Genomic DNA, 24109 nt, shown 5'->3' on the forward strand with positions numbered 1-24109 from the left:
TGTAGATGAAAGGGTCCTGCCTCTTGGTCTCGGGTATCAGAAGGGTGTGTGGATTGTGAGTGTTTTTGGCTGACTAAGAAACACTGTGGGAAGGACACAGGCTATAGATGGATCTTTGGGAGTGGGACTCAACTGCTGGTCGGGCCCGGTGAGTAGCATATCAGAGCAATAATGGAAAGACTGAGGATAAAATGTCTTTGTGTCTCAAGAAATGATTGTGTTGTAGAAGGTGAGCTGGAGTTTTTCGGGATCACTGTTACTAAAGTTCTGACATCTGGTTCTAGCAGGAGAATCAATCCCAATGCAGCTGTAATCTCACTCTAAAAGGGACAAGAAAGAAGATTTTTCTCTTGTAGCTCCTCTAAGATTTACCTGTCCTGTGCTAAAACATCTCATGCATCCGGGCTATTTCTGTCTTTTGTAGTAGTGCTGGTTCAACCAGCTCAGCCTCAGATCACCTGTTCTTTATTCGTAAAATAAGAATAGTAATATTTAAGCCCATGGCACAGTTGTGGCCTGAATGAGATAATGTGACATATGTAGGTTGTTAACCTGCTTGGCATATAATAGGTTCTCCATAAATGATGGTTTTCTTCCTCTTCTCTAGATCAGAGGTTACAAAGCCCAACTCTATAGGCCATTTTTGTATGGGTGTTTGTTCTGGTGCAGAGGTAGGATACAGAAGGTTGACCTTTGGAGAGGGCACCATGCTTCTAGTCTCTCCAGGTAAATGTTGACCCCATTCTGCCCTTATTTAAGGCTTCTACATGTATTTACATGTGTTTTACCCTTATGGTGCATCTTCCTTGTTTTATCAATCTATGAATTTAAGATCAAGCCTTCGTGGGGAACATTTAAAAATTAAAATATGCCCAAAAAATGAAAATAGGCGACAGCAGATTTGGAAATAACAGTAGAACCAATCCACTAGGTCAGAAAGGAGCAGAGACTAATACCCTAGACATAAGACAAAATGAAAAAGTATCTTTGGAAATAGCCTGGCTTCCTGTTCGAAGCTTGGATATGGTTTCTCCCCAGGCATCCCTCCCATTCCTCTTAGCCTCCGTACCCCAAATTGAGCTGTAGAATCCTGGACAATCTGTGACAGACAATCTGTGACAGCTTCTAAGCTATGGGAAATCTTTGATTACTGAGATCTTCCTATTAAAACTAAAAGATCCTTGAGAGCAGAGACTCTTGTTATACCCCAGGAAGCATCTAATATGGTCCTTTTACAAAGTAAGTGCTTCATAAATGCTTGTTTAATGGAAATCAGGCACCCAAGGAAATCAAATTTCTAGGCCAACAGAAGAAGAAATAAAGTAATTGACACATTACATCCAGGATGTGGTGGAGAGGGGAAAACCTCTAGATTAGGAATCAAATAGACCCGTGTTTGGTCTCTGCAACAACTAGCAGTGGAACTTAGGACAGATCTCTGGCCTCTGGGCCTCAGTTTTCTCTCCTGTAAACAGGCAAGCAGGTATGCATGACCTCTCTGCCCCCACCCCCATCCCCCCGCCCAGCACCAGCAGCCTATGAATGAGGAGGGGTACTTTTCCTCCTATAAATAACTTATATAGCTATATGAAATCTTGAGTGTTTTCCAACTCATTAGGGTAAATCAGGAAGAGGTGAAGTAACAATTGATTGTGAGGCATCAGACACTATGGAACTGACTGTGAGAAACAACAAACTCACCTTTGGGACAGGTGCCTGGCTGAAGGTGGAGCTGGGTAAGTGGTGACTACAAAATGTTTTCTGGTGACAGTGATCGGGTGAAAAGGAGATGTCATATGCATCATTTGTGCCTTATTTATGACGAAATATAATCCAGTGCTGATTTATTCAGAATTATGGCACCCAGATACATTAGTGAAAGTTCAGAATTATGGCACCCAGATACATTAGTGAAAGTATTCCAAGACTATACAAGTATATTTTCTCTGGGGTGGGATTTAGCAAACCATTAAGACTCTCCCTGAGATATGAGGCTGGCAGAAGCTCTATTATCAGAGTTTTTAGCACTAGAAGTGAGCTAAATGGAGCCTGATTGAGAGGAAAAGCTAGAAGAGCAGAAAATTGCATGGCCATGATCTAATGGACCTTTTCTCCTTCCATTGATTCAGAGATAAACTGGGGCGGGGTGAGCCGGGGGAGGATATTCAAGGTCACTTGATCCATGCCCCAAATAAGCTACACCAAATTTACTCCAGAGATTGTGTTCCTTTACACTATATGTGATTCAAGAAGAATCAGTGAAGTGCAGAGAAAAGAGCCCAAGGCTTCTGATTTCAGTCAAAGTTCTCAACTTGGCTCCAGCTGGTGGTGTGACATTGAGCAAGTCATTGCTCCTCGGTGTGCCTTAGACTCCTCCAGTGTGAGTAGAGTGGTGCAAAGCATTCAAAATCCATGGTTCTGGGACCTCACTCCTATACCACCCTAGAGTTTATATGACTCAAGGGTGCTGACTCTTATGGTTATTTCATAAACAAATTCTACAACCTTGAAAAAAAATACTCTTATTAATCAATAATCCAACTTAACCTAGAAATAGTAATTACCTTCTCAGTGCCTAGGATGTGTGGATGTGATGCTAGGTATGTGACATATGGCATTGTTTATCCTCAAATAACTCTATGGAGCAGAGGGCAATATCCCTATTTTACAGACACAGAACATGAGGCTCAGAAAAGTAATCGCCCAAGATCCCACCCAGTGTTAGTGAGTAGAAAAGTTTAGATTCAACCAGGGTCTGTCTGCCTAATCTCAAAGCTTTGCTCTTTCTACTACACTCTGTCACAGACCCTGCGCCAGGCCTTAGTTAGAAATAAGAGACAATGCCAATCACATGAGTAAGGAAAAATATGGAATTTATCTTTTCTATTCTTAAATATTGCCAGGACTTACAGATGGAGCTTTGGGTGGGAGATCTTGACTTGAATGCCCCAAATGTCCAAAGGATTCTCTTCCCCTTTTCATGAAGAGACAAAAAGTACAAGGGCTCCTGGGAGCATTTACCCCCATAAAGACAGAGGAGCTGGCAGCAACCATTCCCTTGTCCTAATTCTTCCTTTGCCTCACTATATCTTGTATTATCCCCAGGTAGACCAGTGACAGTGTAGCTGATCTGCAAGTGCCCGACACAGGTGTAAGTTATAGAAAATGCAAGATTAAGGGCACCTTGGACATTGCTGGATCACAGAACTTCAGCTCTGAAAGGGAGCTTAGACTCTAATTCAGACCTCTTTATTTTTCTAAAAAGGACATTAAGACTCAGGAAGGTTGGTTGAATTGTCCAACATCATGAAGTCAGTGAGAAGTAGGGCTGGGACTAAACCGTGGGGATTCTGGTCCCTGGATTTCATAGAATAGTGACTAGTGTTTGGTCAACCTGGTAGGAGGTGTGATATATGTTCAACACAGGAAAAAAAACAAATGGGTTTTACTAGGGAAATTTAAAAAAAGAAAGTGTTCCTTATTATTAGCACCTTCCCATAGGCACCCTGGGCCTGCTCCCCAAGCTGTGGTACAAAAATGGAAGGAGAAGGAAATGGCCCATTTTGTCATAGCACAAATCACTGTGGGAAATAATGTGGGCTTCAAATTTGGGACAGGAACAAGACTATTTGTTAAAGCAAGTAAGTTCTATGAAATATCTTGATTTGGATTACAGTTGAGGGACATCTCTTTCCATTGATTTATTTGAGGGGCTGGGCATAGTTTTGTCTATCTAAGTTAGAAGAGAAGTTGGCAAGGACAGTGTTGCATTATTATCCATAAGCATCATTAATGCAAGAAACATGTCCTGAACACTTAGTAAGTGTGAATGGATAAAAGTACCCTCAGTCTTGGCTAGAAATGAAATTCTGTAATTATATGAATGACTTTTTCAACCCGAATTTTCATGACATTTTTGTCATGACATTTCTCATATAACCTACCGCATGTAAAGCAAGATCTCCTATTGGATTCTGTCTTATTTTTTGTCATCTTCCAATGGTCTTAGGCAAATGAAGTTTAAGTAGTAAGATTATATGCCTCCTCCCACTTTGGTGCATGCACACAGATGCAGGAACATGCTTAGTAACTAATCTTTGTGGGACATAGGAATGCCAGACAAGGACTTAGTTACAGGGAACCATTTTGCATAGAATTATGTCAGAGTGTGAACACAGGCTATCAGAACCTTGCATTTGGAAGTGGCACCCGACTTCTGATCAGCCCAAGTAAGTCAGATCTCCAGAAATGTGTAAACTCACCTCCAATATTGGGTTTACATTTTCATATGTAGCATTCAGCATGGTCTGTAATGGAATATCATTATTATTACCACTCCTATTTTGTTATTATTGATCATAACAATGCTACTAGCTCAGAATATACATCCTGCCATGTGTTTTTTGGGGTTTTTTTTTTGTTTGTTTGTTTGTTTTTTGTTTTGGTTTTTTTTTTTACCCTTTAAGGAGAATCAGTGTCGAGGTACCAAGAGAAAAATGTTTGAGTTTCCTTTGGAATCAAGTAGCTTACTTGTTCATTCAATTGCCCCCTCTCTGAGGGTCAATATGAACATCACAATGTTTGGGGGTTTATACTGCCTCCTTATTATCTGTCTCAGAAATGCTTGTTTTTTTTTTTTTTCCTGCCTAAGCACTTAGATTTTGAAGCTCATATTTACCCAAAGTATAGTTTCTTTTTAACCTCTCCCAAAATTGGCCTCCTTGTCCCAATAATTATGCACAGTAAAAATCAGTTCAACTCATTAAATGATTACTGCGTATCATCAATAAGCCATAGTTGGTTTTCAAGAAAAGAAAGAAAGAAAGAAAAAGAAGAAGCATAAGATATAGCCCCTGCTCTTATGGCCCCAGTCTTATCAGACAAACAACACTTACATATTAAAAGTCTAATAACAATGTATATGTGAATGGGCCAAGATCGGTACTGTATGTGGTGATGTACCAGACCTGGGACCTGGCATGAAGCCCCATTGGCTGGGGTCAGGACAGTGGTGACAAGGGTCAATCCATATTACCTGGCAGAGACCAAACATGATTCCACCTGTGTGTTTCTGGAAAAGGATTTATGTCTGAGATTTGCTGAGATATTTGACATTCTTGAGTACAAAAGTCCCCCTTTGCAGAATCCTTGAGTGAAGTGAGCATAGAAACTGCAATGAGTTACCAGTCAGGCATGAGTCACCGGGACTCTTGCTCAGCCTGGGAGAGGAAGAGGTGACTGAGTTTTTTAACATGTGCCCCAGTACGGCGTGCTCTCCTACTCTTAATGGCAAAGTGAAAAATACATTTTTGCATATGTCCCCCAACCCAAAAATTGGTACCTTCTTTTCATGCCTGGCAGCTAAGGTGAGAAAATATTCCCTGCTCTGCCCTCCGGCCCCCTGCCTCGGCCTGTTATCTTTAGAAGTACACCCACGCCAGCCAGCCTCTGTAGGAGGTAGGTTTTTTCAAACTTTTGTGAAGCCTCTGTTTTTCCCAAAGAAGAAATAGCTAGAGGCTGTGTTTGTTGATAGCTGTGATTAGGAAAATGGAGACCAATAGGGTTGGGGGAGGGTGGGTGCTGCCACATCCATTAGGGAGACTCAGAGCAGGTATTACAGGGAAAACATGAGGATCAGCCTTTCCAGGTCCCCAGCTTTTAGAGCTCCAGTGAAGGGTGTGTGTCCTGCATGAGAGGCTACACGACACCAGGACCTTTTTGTAATGCACTTACCCAGAGCGTGGCTGTGGGAACAACAGACTCACTTTTGGGAAGGGGATCCAAGTGATGGTCATACCAAGTAAGTGAGCTGGGACCCTCCTATACAAATGACCCACCTCCAGGTACCCTCAACAACTGTTCCTACCCCCAAGTGCTAGACTTTTGTCCATGGGGGAAGGGGGGCATGTCACTCATCAATGCCACACCTAAGCTTCTTAGACAGTCACTGTCCCAAACCTTTGCTTGCCCTTGTTTCTTTTGCCCTCCGCTTCTCTCAGCATCTACACTGACCACACTCCCAACATCTGTGAAAGTCTGCCCTGCTTTTTCCTGAGGCTGGGTTTCAAATTGAACAAAAATTTGTTGGTAGAGGGTGGTCATGTAAGACAACCCATGAGAGTTGGAAGGGCCCTTGGGGACATCTTGCTCTTATTGTAGGGAAATCCAAAGGCCCAGGGCCCAAGCATCTGTCCAGGGCCATGCTGGGCAGGCAATGCAAGGCAGTGGCAAGGCCCCAGCCCCTCACACCTACTCCTGAGCTCAGCAGAGCCACACTACTCTTTGCTAATGTGGCCCTCAAGCCCAGAGTGAGGTAAGCTGAGGACAGGCAGCACTTGCCAGCCAGGAGCCAGGGCCAAGCTCCCATCTTGGCTCAGGACATCTGCCCAGGCCATGCTTTCTGGGAGCTTAGCTTTTGCATCTCTGAAATAGAGAGCATGGTCTCTGGTTCTCCCACCTTGTGATTTTTTTCCTCTGTCCTATGTTTCATAAAAGCCAGGCCCTATTTTTTTTTTTTTAAGATTTATTTATTTATTTATTTATTTATTTATTTATTTATTCATGAGATTGAGAGAGAGGCAGAGACATAGGCAGAGAAGCAGGCTCCTCACAGGGAGCCTGATGTGGAACTCAGTCCCCGGACCCAGGATCACCCCCTGAGTCACAGGCAGACGCTCAAACGCTGAACTATCCAGGCGTCCCAGCCAGACCCCATCTGAGTCAAGGTCATTAGAAAAAAGGAATCAGGGGTGCCTAGCTGGTTCAGTCAATAGAGCATGCAACTCTGGATCTGAGAGTCATGCCCACTTTGGGCATAGAGCTTACTGTCAAAAACAAACAAACAAAAAGGAATCAAAGAGCTTTGGATGCTTTGGCGTATTTCCAGGTGGTCAAGAGGGAAGGAGAAAAGCACTGATCACTGGAAGGGCCTGGATCCTGCTTGGAGTCTATCCTGGAACCAGGGAAATACAGGGACCAAACCCCTGGGCCTCAGGCAGGAAGAAGCCTAGGAATAGGTATCTCTAAAGAGCTAAGGAAGGGGGAAGATAGAACAGGAGCATTTCAGGAAAAGGAGGTAGACAAGCTTCAGCACAAAAAAGTATCAAACCTCCTGGGCCCTCCATCCTGGAAGCCCCTTGTATCTGACAAAAGAAGAACAGTATCAGACCCTTAGTGTTGGTGAAGCAGGCAGGGTGGTGGTGGTATAGGGAAGTTGCTCCCTGCTTCTCTGCTGACAGGAGTGCGGGTGTTCTCCTAGGTAAGGAAGGGTGAGGCATCCTCCAGCCCTCAACACTGGGTCCCATCAACCAACCCCCCTCGACACCACAGTTCAGGGGCTGCGGGAGATTTCCTGCAACTCTCAGAGCTTCCACCAGTGGTTTTTCCCTGGACTGTTATCCCAGCACCACTGGGGCAGTCAGTAGAGGGTGGTCATATAAGACAGGTTTTATCAAAGGCTTTGCTACCTGTGTGTATCAGGAGGAAACTACAGACTTACATTTGGAACAGGGACCAGGCTTGTTGTTCATCCATGTGAGTATTATAGAAATTATCATTACAATAAGCATTAGTGCTTTCCTATTGAAATTTTGTAGACAAGAATCTATTATGGAAAGATATCGTAATACTGAGAGTCTGTGATGTGTCCGCCCCATCATTAAGAATCCTTTGTTGTCTGGGAGTAACTTATCAGGGTGTTGGGTCTAATAGAATGGTTGAGGATCTGCTGAACAAGGGTGTTGCACAGGTATTGTCCTTTCAGAGGACAAATTCTCAAATTTTGAGAAAAGACATGCACTCTTGGTTCAGTTTCTGAAGCAGAACTTTCTCCTTGGCAGCTAAGAGGTCTACCCTGCCCCTCAATCCTATGGCTGAGATTCTCTCATACATCCCCTTGGATCGATGAAATACCTAACCTATGTGAGAGCATCCCAGCCAGGGTGAGGGCACCCATGGGTGTTGGGGGGGGGTCTCCTCAAGCTGCAAAAAACCTCATCTCTTGCCCTAGTGTAAAGCATTCCTGAAGCATCACATTACTAGCTACTATTTACTGAATGCCTGACATGTACCAGTGACTACTCTCTGTCTTTCACAAAAGTTCTCATTCAATGTTCAATTCCATCCTACTGTTAGGTAGCTGGCATCATGCCCACTTTACAGATAAGGAAATAGAGGCTTCCCATAAGTAATGGGCCAAAGATCACACAGCTAGGGATGACAGAGTTAGAGTGGAACTCAGATTTATTTGACTTCTGTTTAACTCTTGCCTTCTTGTTATCCATGACACTACACTGCTAGCACCATCCCTCCCATGCTCTGAGAAGGAAGACCTCAGACCTCAGAGGCCACTGTTTGGTCTTTGGTTTGCCCATCCTGAGCCGTCTTGCCATGGTGAGCATGGCAGCCTTGACCCAGGACTTAGCATCTCTGAAGAGATCAGTAAAATCATTGGATTGGGTTGGCAGGATGCAGGGATGGCAGGAAGGGAAGTAGAAACCTAGAAGGACTGTTTATTGGGCATGAAGTGACATGGAAAGAAAAAGTATATCATCAAAACCATGGAACAAGCTGGGGTTTTTTAAGATTTTATGTATTTATTCATTTCAAGAAAGAGGAGAGAGAAAGAGAAAGAGTGGACTAGGGGGAGGGGCAGAGGGAGAGGGAGAATCCCAAGCAGACTCCACACTCAGCAGGGCTCAATCCCATGGCCCCAAAATCAACAGTCAGACGCTCAACCAACTGAGCCATGTAGGCACCCTTGCAACAGGCTGTTTAAGAGCCCTGTTCCCAAGAGTGAATGCTGTAAACGTGTGAGGGGACTGGGTGGCCACCCTGTGTAGCAGAGGGCAGGTATTTGTACTGGATCATACCACAGTGTAGACACAGGTGCCAGAGCACTCACTTTTGGGAGTGGAACAAGACTCCAAGTGCATCCAAGTAAGTGCCTGACCTGAGACTCTAGCCAAAGACACAGAGAATCCCTACTCTGCTTTCTTAGATAATGAATCTGCACTTCCTGAGCCAATATCTCATGTTTCTTCATGAGGCTTGAATGTTTTGAAATCTTAATTTCCAGCCACTGGCTCAATAGCAGTTCATTTTCTAATGCTAGAAATTGCCCATGGGGATTGGCCTTTTCATCATTATTGAGACAGACTCTCTTGCTGTTTCTAGATTCTTTTGATGAAAGATCTTTATCAGAAAAGAAATTATGAATGATTATGCCAAAAAAATATGTTTTTGTTATCCTCTAGTTTTCATAAAAGGTGGGAAATTAAACTTTCCAAAGATGCTGGCCATTGGACACACTCTCACAAAACTCTGTATCTAATTGCGAGCTATAGGAAGAGCTTAAGGCCTAAATAATGTAATAAAAACAATAAAAACTTGAACACAGAAACATAAAGAATTCAAAAGAGAAATGAAATAGTCCTAATAAAAGATAGAGAGCAGGACTGCATCAAAAATGAATTAAAATATTTAGAGGTCTTGTCTATTCAATATTTACTAAGCAACTACTACAATCTAAGCACTTTGCTAGATGGGAGAGAGAGAATTAAGGAGGAAGGGAGGAAGAGAGGGAGGGAGGGAGGGAGGGAGGGAGGGAGGAAGGAAGGAAGGAAGGAAGGAAGGAAGGAAGGAAGGAAGGAAGGAAGGAAGACGGAGTCTCTGCTATCCAGGATCTCCTAGCAAGTAAACATGCGTATAAACAATTTGGCACAGTGCCACCACGTTGTAGAGGAGATATATACAGAGAGGAAGGCATGCCCAACCTCCTATCTTAGTCGCCTGGTGCTTATATGCATCCTGCACTACACCATAAGCTCTCTTCTTCATCCTTACACCTCCACAGCCCAGCCCTATGCCTGGCACAGAAATGTCACCGAACATGATGGTTGAAAAAATGCCTTCTGGCTAGGGGAGTCAAGGAAGGCCTGAGTGGAGGGATAGTAACTATTCAGAACATGTTACTTTAGGCAGTAGCAAGTATTCCCCAACGGAGAGAGCTGTCAAAGACTTCAAAACAGGAGATTACAGAATCCGTCCAAATATGTGCAGGTGAGAGAAAGCCCTTCTCTCTGGGGAAAACTTCCTCCATATTTACCTGTTCATCTGGGCACTTTAGCAAAGCCTCTTCCCTCCCATGCGTCTTTCCTCCCAGGCTGCACTTGGAAAGCCTGAAACCCATCATATTTTTCAGGAACTAGAGTTCAGACGCATGTAAGAAAGATAATGCCTATGATAGGAAAGCAGCACAGATGGGTTTTAACAGGAAAAAGGAAAACTGTCTATTGATAAATACAGGAAGTCTGTGTCTCTACTTGAGAGACCACCCAGGAAGCTTCTCTCTGTTTGTTCTAAGTAAACTTTTCTCTGTTAGGACGGAAATCTTCTTTTAAGTACCCAGCTCCAAGGTGTGTAGGAAGGTGGGTGGAAGGAAGACCAATAAATTCACCTTTGGGAAAGGTTTTAAAGTTGCCATTGTTTCTAGAAGGTAAACCTTGCAAAGTGTTGAAGTGATGTGGTTCCTGCATGTTGATTGCATCCTTATCTGCCCTCAAGCTGTTCTGATGACAGCAGGAGAATTCACTCTTCAGCTGACTACATGTTCAGCAATTCCCCAAATAGAATGAAGCTGTTCTGTGATAATTAGAAAAAAATAATCAGAATCAATGAGACCCCTAATTGTGTCCACAGGAGTAGGCAGGAGAACAGATTCAGAACACAAAATACTTAAGGAATAAAATTGGCTAAAGTTAAATTGGAATTTTAAATGCTTGGAACTAGAAAAGGGATTTCCAAGGAATATATTTATATTTATATTTATATTTATATATAAACCTGCATGTGTTCCACAGATCCTAATGATTATTTTAAGAAAAAAGATTAGTGGATCAAATAAGTTTAAGAAGTTCGGGATTCCTTTACTTCAGGGCTTCTCACAGAGCCCTTAAAATTAGCTAATATGCCTCGTCAGTATAAAGTATACAGCTTTTTCCAAACTAATTTGGGCTTAGAATCTTTTTTGAAGAAAAATTTAGGACTAGAGTCCTATGAAACTCTCACCAACAAGTACTTATTTAAACCACTCTCAAACTTTGGAGATTTTTTTTTACCCATATGGATGTCCACTCTAATCTTAGAAACCTCTGGAGAAAAAGGTTCTTGGGCCTTGTATGTAACTCACTCGTGATTCTCACAACCATCAGAGTTAAGCAGTCCTCCCTGTACATTTTATGTGAACATTCCGAAGGCAATTTTAGCCTCTCTCTTTCTCTGCCCGCAAAGAACAACAGAACCACATTCTAAAAGAAGAGCCTTGCATGGGCTTCCATTCCATGATTTGACCCTACCCTAGGTCTGCCATCTATTGCCAGTGCTCTGAATTCCCTTTCAAAATTCATTTCCCAAGTAATTCCTGGCTGTCCTTCAAACTCTTCCAACTGTCCTCTTTTACGTTCAGTGTGGAACCCAGAAAGGGAGTCCACCCCTCCAGGAAGGCTGGACCAGCTCAAGGCTGGCTTTGTATGAGGGAAAGATCTGTGGGGTTACTACACCAAAAGCTCATGAACCAGGACTCGGTAAGCCAAATTTTTCTATTGTGTCAGAGAAAGAGTGATTTGGGGGAGTCTGTATTATAGGGACAGCAGATATTGCTGCCCCAGGAAGGCTGACCTTGCCCAGGTTAGGGTTCTTGTAAAGCACCCCGCTATTGTGTGTCATCTGGTAGCTACAGTCAGCTGACCTTTGGAGCTGGGACCAGGCTGGTTGTGCACCCATGTGAGTATGACCATGCAGGTGTCTGGGGCAAAGGTAACTGTCAGCTTGTCTATGAGAAAACAGGCAATGATTTATAGTAAACTTTTGTTTATATTAAACACTTGTTTTCCATTTCCTTCAAGCTCTCTTGGTGACTTAAAACATTCCCATTTCTTATATTAAAGACAGAAGTGCCAAGAGCCAGTTGAGTAAATGAAAACCTAAGCAGAATAATTTACAAAAACATAAACAGAGTTCCAGATACTCAGTGCTCTCAAGCAAAGACGATAATATCAGCACCAGATAATCTGAACATTCAGGAAATTAGCAATGTGCCCTTGGGAGAAAGGAATGATTTAATGGCAAAACCATATTCTGTCTTATTGCCGCAGGTAGCTACATTCCTTGTTTCGACCAATGACAGGATATGGGCCACCTGCTACCAGAATCTTCCTCTCCGAAGTTTAGTAGAGTTTTGAACCTCTCCAAGGGTAAAAGTGACCCTGACCCCTATCTGAATGGCAATCATATGGTGTGACACAACAAGGCACGGAGACAGGATGGTATGGGGTTCATAGAAAACTTGGGAGACTGCCAGATCTGGGAAAAATTCTGGCTCTACCTTCTCTAACTAATAAAGTGTCTGCTTCCTCAACAGCAAAATGCCAAAAACCGCATCACAATAATATAAGACAATGCCCAGCAGATAGTAATTAGTAAACAGTAGCTTTATTATTATTATTCTCCCCATCCTCATCAAGACCTTGCTATAAAAGGTTTACATTATTATAAAGGGGAGGAGGAACAGATTCCCTAGGAAATAGGAAATCTAAGAAACATAGACCCAGGGAGAGTTTTAGGATGGTGCTTTCGGAGCCTGATGGGTTCCAGTAGATTGTCAGGAAGGATATTACAAAGGCCCCAGCTGCAGTGGGGATACAGCAGGGCATGCTAATCTTTGGAGCAGGGACCAGACTGAGTGTCCAGCCAAGTAAGTAAAGTGGGGCAAGGGTCAACAATGACAATTAATTCTACTTTGTCCAGAATGTAGAGTTGAACCCAGATATTTTCTTCTGCAGAATCCTAAATGGTTCTTTCCACCCCTCCCCAGAAAATCCTCCCATCTAGCACACAATGCTTGGGAAACATCTTTAGACTGAGACTTTAGGAATCATGAGGCAGGTGATAAGCAAGTAGTCCTGCACCTTCCACAAAAAGATCCAAGATACTGCTGCCCTGAACAGGGGTTTTGCTCTGCTGAATTCTTGGTTTATTGAAATCACAGCCTCTAACCCAGGGTCCTACAGCAGAATAGGACAGGAGGAAAAGAGATGAACAACCAAAGTCTCAACACAAAAGAGCAGAAGATCTAACTCTAGACAGTATGATCCTCTTGTTCCCTGTGGAAGATCAGTGCTTTCCTATTAAAGCAGGAGGTAGATTGAGTGAGTTTCTGTAATGGTGTCACCTGCAGTGGAACTGGGCAAACTCACATTTGGAAAAGGAACCCATCTGTCTGTCATATCTGGTGAGTCATCCCAGGTAGCACCATTTGCAATCCCATGGGCCAGTGAGCATCACTATTCCTTTCCTTGGGGATACCCATCTTACAGTGAGGCTGTAACTGTGTGTGTTACAACGAATTGTCTTAACAGAGTCCTCTGTGAAGGGGAAAGTCCTCACTATCAATTTTGAAAATCTGTGTTTCTCTAGGTCAAACACATTAAAATTTGATTTTAATCATTCAACGGATATTTTCTAATGCCTTCTATGTAGCCATCACTCTATTAAATGTTAGGCTGACTACAAAGAAGTCTAAGATAGATGACTGACCTGTTCCCCAATTGGATAAAAAACTAGCCAAAGGGACATAACTATTATAAATTTAGACAGAACATGGAAGACTCCTAACTCTGGGAAACGAACTAGGGGTGGTGGAAGGGGAGGAGGGCAGGGGGTGGGGGTGACTAGGTGGCGGGCACTGAGGGGGGCACTTGGCGGGATGAGCACTGGGTGTTATTCTGTATGTTGGCAAATTGAACACCAATAAAAAATAAATTAATTATTAAAATAAATAAATAAATAAATTTAGCAACTTGTTAACTAAGTATTAACAAATTGATGACATCAATAGGCACAATAGGGACTCAGAGGTAGGGCTATGGCTGGAAATTGGCCTAGACAGATAAGGTTTTATGCAGTAGAAAGGATTCACTGGGCCTGAAGGGTAGGTAAGATCTGTATGGGCAAAGGATGGGGAGAAGGGGACTTTCAGGCATATGGAACAACAAAAAAGGAAGCATGATCTTGGGCATGAACAAGGCATGTGCATTTTGGCCTAAGTAAACACATCTGATAATAAATTAGGATGCAGAGAAAAGCAAATAAAATGTCTTCTTAGACAATAGAGAAAGGGAATTCTAGAGCCTTCAAGACAATACAGACAATTAGGGCCAAAACCAGCAACTGGGAAACTGGGATCCAATTTAGAAATGTACACAGATATGAAGTGAGAGGGGCCAGGCCCTTCCATGGATACCTCATGTCCTAGGGACCTCCTCTCTCCTTCTTCAATGGGATCTGATAGGTTACACCCATCCCTCAGAGGAAGAGAAATCCAAGGGTTTCTGTAATGGGGACATTATGGGTGATATGAAGGTATTGCCTCTCAGTTGAGATTTGGCAAAGGAACCAGAGTTTGCATAACTGCCCAGGTTCACTGCCTTCTGATGCTCACCAGAGGCTCAATGGGACCCAGAGTCAGGGTTGATAACTCACACTTCTGGGTTCCTAGTACTAAAGACAAAGCATAGATTTAGTGGTAAGGAAGCTTTCAATCACTGTTGTGCCCCTATCCACCCAAAGCACTAGAGCATTCAGACATGTGCTTCTGTGGTCAATTTTGAATTAAAATGTAAGGTTAGGATCTAGAATAGCTGAACTTCTGCATCAAAAGAATTGATCCAGTCTTGCTAAGGCCGACTTCTGAGATGTCATCAGTGGCAGGATATGTTTTGCTAAGGTGGAACAGGATGCCTCTCCTTCCAGGGCTCTGGCAGATGGACCCTAAAGACCTCCAAATTAAAAGTGATTCATTTCTTGTCTTCAGACAAAAAGATAAGGTTACACTAGAGGTACATGAGAGTGGAAGTAAAAGGGACTAGAAAAAAAATCAAGTTTAGGTATCAGTACTCAGCTTTTTTTTCCCAAAAAGTTCTGATAAGCAAGAATTTTGCAATTTATTTATCCATTTATTTATCCAACAATTGTTTCTTGAGCACCTACTATATGGCAGACCCAGGGATATGGCAGTAAGCCAGAGATAGGCCTGTGCCATCATGAAACTTACATTACAGGATGCCAATATGAAGAGATTGGTGCAGCTCTACTCATATAGGGCACATAAAGAACTTGAGAGAAAAAAGTTCAAGCTCTCCAGATCATGGCAGCACCCGAATGTCATGCCAGGAAATATGGTCATTATGCTATGGGCAATAGGGAGTCCCTGAATTATTCTAAACAAAAAGTGACACAATCAGATAATCTCGAAGATGAGCTTGAGAAAGAGAATGGGGGGACGGAGAGGGCAGGGAAGTGAGGGAAGTAAGAGAGGAAATCAGAGGTAGGTAAGCTGGACGGGAGAAACAACAGCAAAAAGGCAGATAGGAAAGCCTAAAAGGTACCAAGTCTTGGTAAAAACGAGACTTGAGAGCAGCTAAAGTCACCTCAAGTCTTCTGACTTCATTGATCGCTATTTCATTTTTATCTCTCACTAGCAAAGTTGAGCAAAAATTGGTCTGCCCCTGATGGAGTCACCTCCCACTCCCACAGACTTAAAGATGGTTTTTAAGGCCCACACTCAGCCTCAAAATCTCATGTTCTGTGGCATAGCTCTTTCCAGACCAATGCTGTCCAGTAGAACTTTCTGGGATGATGGAAGTGTTCTATCAACCTGCTCTGTCCAATATGGTAGCTATTAAGCTTTTAAAATGAATTTTTAATTAAATTTTAATTTTATTTCATTGTGCTTAGTTTTAATTTAAATAGCCACATGTAGCTAAAGACTATCATATTGAACAGCATGGTCTAGACCCTCTCTAGCCTGACATTTACTGGCTCTAGGAGTTGAGTAAGTGTTTAACCAGGACTCAAAGTTCAACATCTGGCCCCCACCTCAATTCCTTTTCCCCTCTAAGCCGAAACTGCATTGGTGGCACATTACCCTCTACCTTCTCCTCAAGGCTACATTCTCTCAGCACCTCCATACGCTCCTACATCCTCCTTCCCAGTCCCACCCATGACTCCCACTGAGGACTAACAAATCCATTGGGGTGTGTTGGTGGCACATAATGACTTCTCGTCTCTCTTCTCCCTGTGAAAGATTTATGTCTTAAGGCCCTAACCCACAGCGATGTCAGACCTCCCAGATATGGGGACATTGGAGAAGAACAAGCAGAATTCCTCAGGGCCAAAACTTTGGATGTCCCTCACATGTGACCATGGACCCATCCCTTGACTTGACACCCTTGGGGTGCCTTGACTCAGCAACCCAAGGCCATGCCAAAGGCTGATTTCTCTGGTTTCAGGTCCAGCTGGATGTCTGCATTGCCAAGGCCACCCTGGCTGGCCTCACAAGTGGGGTACACCCCTGGTCTGAGAAACCTTGCATGCATGGTGAGAAGCTGTGGGAGCAGAGAACCACAGGGGCAGGAAACTCGAGTCTCAACCCTGCTATAAACTCTCTGGGTGGCCCCAATGTGTTAACCCTCCCAGCAAACCTCTGTTTCCTCTTCTAAAGGCAGAAGGTCTGAAAGAATAAACAATAAGAGTTACATTAAAAACACAAAACCCTACAGAAATACTGAAGAATGATTCTCAGCACTAAGGAAAAGCCTCCAGCAGCCCCTGCTTTTTGAGGGAGAAGAGTAGAAACTGACTGTATCTAACTCAGCAGCATGTTATCATGACAATACCCTGGTATTAATTATCAAGAGAGGCAATGACTCACATTTATTCAGTACTTTATAGTTTGTTAAATATAATTTTATGTAGAGAAACTCCCCCCTTTGAGTCTCAGAATAGCTTGGTTAGGAAGATGGAGGAGGCAATACCTCCATTTTACAGATGAAATTCCCGACCCTTAAGGAGCTGATGTGACTTGCTCAAGGCTTTGTATCTAGTGAATGGTAAAGCCAGGACTGGGAGGCGGGTGTTCTGATTTATTGTCTAAAACATTTATCAATGAGAAATCTCCTGGTGATGTGACTGATCTTCCAACTTAATGCCAGCCAATAATAAAGCTTCAGGGACACCCGGGTGGCTCAGTGGTTGAGCATCTGCCTTTGGTTCAAGTCGTGATCTTGGGGTCCTGGGATAGAGTCCAGCATTGGGCTCCCCATGGGGAGCCTGCTTCTCCCTCTACCTATATCTCTGCCTCTCTCTGTGTGTCTCTCATGAATAAATAAAATCTTTTTTAAATAAATAAAAACAAACCTCCAATTCCTGTCAATACCCAGCCCAATTTGGGGGAGGCCACCCCAAATTCTAAGACATATGGTTTGCTTTGCTGGGCCTTTATTCTAAGCTTGCTTTGTCCTGCCAAAGCAAGGTTGTTGCTTACTAGGCCTACTGTGCTTTTGAGGAAGTTCCTATGAAGTAAAAGAATGAACAGTATCATTAAATAGCCCTGCATTTCTGGTTTCCCTGAATGGCAGGCAGGGCCAGGCAGAAAGCCTTCACTGAGAGCCTAGCCTCTTGGCCAGGACTGGTGGCTTGTGCCTGGCCCTGACTCCCAGTCCATTTAGAGCCACTGGTTTCTAGAATGTTCTTTCCCACCTAAAGACTGAGAATGTGACATGCCAGCCTCACAGAGGCCTGCTCCTACCCACCGCTGGCATCTGGACTCAGGCCTGGGTTGGGGCAAGGAGGGAAATCAGCATCTCCTAACTTGGCTTCTTTTGGCCCACAGATGTCCAGGACCCTGACCCCTCTGTGTACCAGATGAGAAGCCCTAAAACCGGTAGGACTGTCTGCCTGTTCACCGATTTTGATTCTCAAGCTGATTTCCAAAAACCGGAGGGGGCCACAGTGATCAGCTTGAACAGTACTGTGCTGGACATGAAGGTTATGGATTCCAAGAGCAATGGGGCCCTGACCTGGAACAGCGAGACTAATATTGAATGCAAGGAAAACTTCCAGCAGCCCTTCTACCCCAGTTCAAGTGAGTACAGCCATCAAGCTGGGTCTCCCCATTCTGAGGGCCTCATTATTCCTGGAGCTCAGGGGGATGGCATCTAAAAGTTGCTCTGATCAGTGGTCTCAGCCTCATCCATGGTCAGGAAAGCCCCTACCCTTTTGTTACTGAGCACCAGTGAGCTCCCTCCTGGCAGGTTGCAGGATATCCTAGGCAAAGAGCAGATGGGGAGAAGGTGGTAGGAAGGGCACTGGCTTCTCACCTGCCCTGAGTTCCTGCCTCCCTGCCTCTGCTCAGGCTACTTGACCCTTGCTGCTCTTCCAGGCCCTAGTCTGATGCCTTCCTCCAAGATACTTCCCCTTGTTTCTGTCTCTCTGCCAAAGATCTAACCTCACCTAGTTGTTCATTCACTCAACCAACACTGACTGTGCAATGTACAACATGCCAAGTGCTGGAGTGGAGGAATAAATAAGTCAGGTGAGGGATCTGCCCTGAGGAAGCTCCATTTCAGTTGGGGAAGACTATCCATCAGCAAGTGGAAATCTAAAGAACCTCAGATTGTAACATGTATTTTCACTTGGGATTTGAGAAAACAGCCAACATAGGGACCAAGAGTCCAGGAAGGGCTCTCTGGGAAAATGCTGTGTGTGATGAGTGTTAAAGGATAAGACAGGACCAGCCACGCCAAGGGCAGAGAGGCCTGACAGAGGCACCCAGGGAGAAAGGGGAAGAGCAGCAGGAGATAAGATGGAGGAAGTAGGAAAGGGCCACATCACAGGGCCTCCTAGGTCACTAGAGGGCCGCCACTACTCTAAGGACAATACGAAGCTATCAATTGGTTTTAAGTAGGAGAATGACATCCAATTTACTTTTTTACAAAAGTACTCTGACTGCTGAGTGGAAAATGGATTACAGGAGCCAAGAGTGGAAGCAGAAAGGAAGCTATTGCCACAGACAAATGATGGAGGCCTGGACAGGGAGAGCAGGGGAGTTGAGTGGTCAACACTCTTTCAAATTCAAAGGTAGAACCATGCAGGGATGAGAAGGAAAGAAGAGATCAAGGAAGGTGGCTGGATTTTATGTTCAAGCAGCTAAGTCAATGACAGTGCCATTTATTGAGATGGTGACAACAAAGGAACAAAATGTGGAGTGCAGGAATGAAGACTTTGTGGGATACATAAGAGCATCGATACCCCTTATGACACTTGCCACTTTGCACTGTGTATGTCTTACTGCCTCTTTCACACTCCAGACTGGAACCTCCCCAAGGGTAGGGTCTGTGTCTAATGGTTTCCTTGGGGCCTAGTGTCATGTAATATGTACTTTGCATAAGTGGATGGAATGCTACCCAGAAGCCAGGGTGTTGATCCTGCCACGGCCAATGGCCCTCCCAGCAGGTGCCCATATGTGACAAGTTCCCTCCGGATCCCTCCACGAGAAAGCACGGAAGGCCTGTGGAGATTCAGCTGCCCAAATCCTAGGGAGTCTGAGGTAGGAGAGTTAGCACACTCAACTTTAAGAAAATTGTGTTTGTTTCTTTGTTTCTCCTTTTAGACTATTCCTGTGATGCCAAGTTGATAGAGAAAAGCTTTGAAACAGGTAAGAGAGGGATCTACCCCAGCTTCGAAATGTACTTACAATCACCCTGACTAGACAGGAGAGGGGGCCAGGAATATGTGAATCTGGAAGTTAGGAAGAATGAGAACATTCTTGAATCCCCAGGCTCCTCTCACCACTGTAAAGTTCTTTTCCCTTCTAAGTACTTCAGGATGAGTCTTTAGTTTTACTCGACCCATGACTCACCCCTAGGGCTCTATATCCCTTTCCACTGCTCCACTGTGGGGAGAACCAAAGAGAGTTTCTTGGTAGCCCAGCTGTGATATTTCCAACTGGCTTTTGCAGAGCTCTGAACTAACCATCTCATCCTGAGGACATGTTCCCTCTGTAATATTGGCTGGGGTTCTGTCTTCTTTCAAGAAAAGCAGCAGAATTCATGGAGGCACTGGTCTTGTCTCTCAGGACCCTCACCACTCCCGGCCCCCTGTCCCAGACCCACTTGCTTCCATCAGAGCTGTTTTCATTGAATCATCCCTCTTGGGGTCCAGACACCAGCTTCTCACTCAGGGGCCCAGACCCAAGGGATTACAATGAGTTCTGAGCACTACCCCATCCCCATTCCTGAGGGGTACAGAAATAAAATAAACACTGAAAGCAGTTGGGTTTTTCCTTTTGAAATGGAACATGGTTGGCCCTGGAGGAATGAATATGCTTATGAAGACATGTGCATCCCAGCTCAAAGGGAGAGACGTGGGCCAGGAGCTAAGACCCAACCCCACCCACCTTTTGGGAAAACCATGGGTGCAAACTTCAGGGGCCCATGCCAATAACCTCTTGGTTTTGCAGATATGGACCTAAACTTCTACAACCTGCTAGTGATTGGGCTACGCATCCTCCTCCTGAAAGTGATCGGATTTAACCTGTTCATGACGCTGCGGCTGTGGTCCTGCTGAGGTGAGTAGGCATCTCAGGTGGGAGTGCAGGCTGTGAGGGTCTTAGGGTGGATCCCCAAGGTCAGAAAGCTAACCTCTCCCAACCCCTGGGGTCTTGCTTTTAGGTTCTAAAGCTGGGCCCACCAAATTCTTCCACTTTTTCCTGTTAGGGGTTCCTGTCATTAATAACAATGGCCTGGAACATTGCTATGACACGGTACACTCCTCAGGTGACAACAGGCACCTCGGTTGAGCCATGTATCCCCTACGAATTATGAAGAACAACTGTTAGTATCCTCATTTTGGAAAGGAAGACGTTGAGGCCAAGTAACAGCAAAGGCCACTCATTAATGAGTGGACAAATAAGAGAAACTCAGGACCCAGACTCATTTATACCCATGCCTTCTATTGTACCCCTTTCACTGCAAAACCTGGAGGGGCCCCCAATTCCTTTCCTTGTATCCTCTGCACCCAATACGATGAGAAGATATTATATTCCTATTATACCCTAATCCCAGCTAGCATCTCCATACCCTTCTCTCCCAGTATCCCTGGTCATCCCACTGACAACCGCATCCCGTTCCACCACCATCAACAAGAAATCCAGTGTTGAGCTCCTAGAGCTCTACAAACAGAGACAACTCCATCTGCATCCCTAACTGTCCTTAGTCTGTCTCCTCAGTACCTACCTAGCCTAACCACTGCTCTTCCTCATCCTAGGTCACCAAGGATGTGAGAGCCTGGCACTCCCCTGCTCCTGGCTATGCACTGTACCTCTCCCACCTCTTCAAGCAGAAAGGCACACTCTCTGCCTCCATGGAGGAGAAGGCTCCCTCTGCCTCTCTGGCCCCACTGGCAACACCGCCAACTGGATCCTACCAGATATTTGTGATCAAGATGCTGAAGAGCTGCCAAACACTGTCTCCACCCTCTTTGTTCCCTCATTGCTGCTTCTCACTCCCTGCAAAGGCCAGGGAGCTGCTGCGGCCTCTCTTGGCTGTGGGGAGACTCCCAGCCCCTCCCCTGAGACTGCCTCTTATGTCCCCTGGGATGAGGGATCCCCAGTGGGTCCTCTTGGGCTCTAGCTCCTGAAGAATGTTGTGAGGAGTTTTCTTTTTTTTTTAATAGTGTTCATAAAGAAATATGTATCCCCTTTTCCCCCAAGATGTGGGGAAAATGATTATCTAGGCCCTGCTATGCTGTTATCTGAGCCACGTTGTATATTCTGCTACCCTTCATTAAAGGCAGTTTGGAAGAGCAGAGACCGTGCTTCTGTTTCACTGGGTTTGGTCAGGGTTGTTTTCGACTTGCTATTGATCACTGGCTGGCCAGAAAGAAACCAAGGCATTTGTCCTGATGTCATTCAGAGAGCCTAATTCAACAAGCTGCTTAAGTCAACCTTTTCTTGGAACAACGGGTAAAAAATTCCACTTAGAAGGCTGAGTTGGGGGCCAGGCAAACCCACTTAAAAGCTCAGGTCCTCGCTCCTCCATTTTCCAGCCACACCACTGGGCCACCAGTAGCAGGAGGCCCACATCCATGACTGAAAATGACTGGCAGTTGAAATTTGGCAGCCAGGGACCACACAGCAAGTATCCCCAAAATACCACCCACTGTCTCCTGCCCTCCGGGAACATTTCCTTTGCCTTTCCTTTCCCATTGAAATTGTGCATTGCCCCCACAAATCCATGGCTGGGGACCACCCACCCTCAATGCCCCAACTTTGGGGTGCCCAGGCTAAGAGCGGGGGAAGGGAATGAAGATTAGCTAGACTTTCTACTCCCCCCACCACCACCCCCAGCCTGGATGTAAGAAATGAATCCTCTCCCCTCAAGCTCAGAGACTCTGCCAAGGACAGTGGATGTCTTAAGCTCTCACCTACAGAACAGGAGGTAAGGTTCCCTGGGCCCCCTGGTATTCTTCCAAGCCTGAGTGCCTTTCCTGAGGTCATGGACATTGATGGGAACACCCCTCAGAGATTCAGCCATCCTCTTCACAATTACTGCTATCAAGCCCAGGCTTCCCAGCTCCCAGGGGTAGGAGGAGGTCCTATCCCCAAACACCTGTATGGTTCATGCGCATGTCTCTGACCAAATCAACCAGAAATATGCAAATCCTTCCAGCTATACAATTCAGGCCTGCCTCTTTTCACAGGGATAGAGCCACCAGCTCAATAGGGGACTTGGGCGTGTCCCCCACTTGCATGAGCTCCAGGGTCACTGCCTGTAAAATGTCATCTAAGACTGGGAGTCTGCCTCCAGCTCCACGCACCTCTAAATGTGTGGCCTCTGTGGAACTAAGAACCAGTCCGTCTCCTGTCAGTCCTATCCAGGGCAGTCACAGAATCCTCAGTTCTCCCTGAGTCCCCTCATCTGTGGCCTACATACAAGTCCCCTTAAAGATCACTAAAGGAAACAGCCACAGAGGACATCCCATCACAGTGGGTCACTCTCCCACACAAGAGGACAAGGTACCACCTTCCCAAAGGTGGTACTGCCACCTGCGGAGAACTTTAATCTGTCTCCCCATCGACCTGGCACAATGCCAGAGATCCCACCATGGGGAATTTCTTTTAATTAAAGCATTCTCCTCCCCCTAGTAAATGAAAATGCCCTGGGGGAGGGTTAATTGAGCAAGCCTCTATCAACCATTAAAAACCTAAGGCAAATTAGTTTATCTTCTTTTCCTCCTAAAGCAGTAATTCACTTTGGTCTGTATACAAAAGATCCAGGCAATGGATGTGTATGGGTGGCTGGGGCAGCTCAGCTCCTGAGAGTTGGTGGCAGCAAAGATGCTGAGGCTGAAGGAGACACGGGGTTTAGGGCAGGGGACAGGAGGGAAGGCCCTCAGAGGCAGAGAAGAGACTAAAATAAAAACAGACTCCCTCAAAGAACCTGGGAGGAGGCCAGGGGAGCCTATGGAGTCATGCCAGCCCAGGGCCCTCAGTTGCCACGGCCCTGAAGTCATGGACTTCTAAAGCCACCCAAGGACCTACGAGGTGATGGGCAGTGGCTGGGGATCCACCCAGACCCACGGAGGGAGCAAAGGTACCCCCTTCCAGGCCCAGCCCAAGCCAAGGGTGACAAGGCCTCAGGCATGTAGAGTTCATCTGGAAAGCAGGGTTAGCACACCCCCTGAGACATGTCCATCTCAAATCAGGGTTCCTCCATCCCAGCAAGAACCTTCCCTCAAGTCTAAGGGAAGCCTAAAGCCAATGAGAGCCGAGTCAGAGGGCAGCTGTGGAGCAAGTGCTGAGGGGGTGGCATGGAGACCCCACTCATCTTGATCCACCCTGTTCTCATGTCTGGCCTTGGGCCCCACTAGGGTGACAGAGGGAATTAAAATACCCTTACAAAGGGTACCTGGGTGGTTCAGTGGTTAAGCATCTGCCTTTGGCTCAGGTAGTGATCCCAGAGTCCTGGGATCAAGCCCCACATCGGGCTCCCCACAGGAAGCCTGCTTCTCCCACTGCCTATGTCTCTACCTCTTTCTGTGTGTCTCTCATGAATACATACATATATTTTTTAAAATACCCTTACGAGAAGGCTCAGACAAAGGGTTCCTGAGCCCCCTAGAAGGCCTCCAGCACCAGGCTTAGGGTCACTGCAGCAGAGCCCCTCAGTGCAGTAAGGGACCAGGCACCACTCAGCCTGGAAGGAAGAGGCTC

General features: G+C 45.2%; 1 gene segment (V, D, J or C); it reads left to right on the forward strand.

Moving 5' to 3' along the window:
• LOC112657840 (T-cell receptor alpha chain C region-like) overlaps nucleotides 1-21702 on the forward strand; it is a 50561-nt gene extending 28859 nt beyond the window's left edge. The window contains 4 exon segments of the C gene segment in view: nucleotides 17729-17980; nucleotides 19508-19552; nucleotides 20357-20464; nucleotides 21163-21702. Of these exon segments, the coding sequence occupies nucleotides 17729-17980; nucleotides 19508-19552; nucleotides 20357-20463 (404 nt within the window).
• Nucleotides 21703-24109: the final 2407 nt, after the last annotated feature.

This window comes from Canis lupus, chromosome 8, assembly GCF_003254725.2.
Source record: "Canis lupus dingo isolate Sandy chromosome 8, ASM325472v2, whole genome shotgun sequence".
Taxonomy (NCBI): domain Eukaryota; kingdom Metazoa; phylum Chordata; class Mammalia; order Carnivora; family Canidae; genus Canis; species Canis lupus.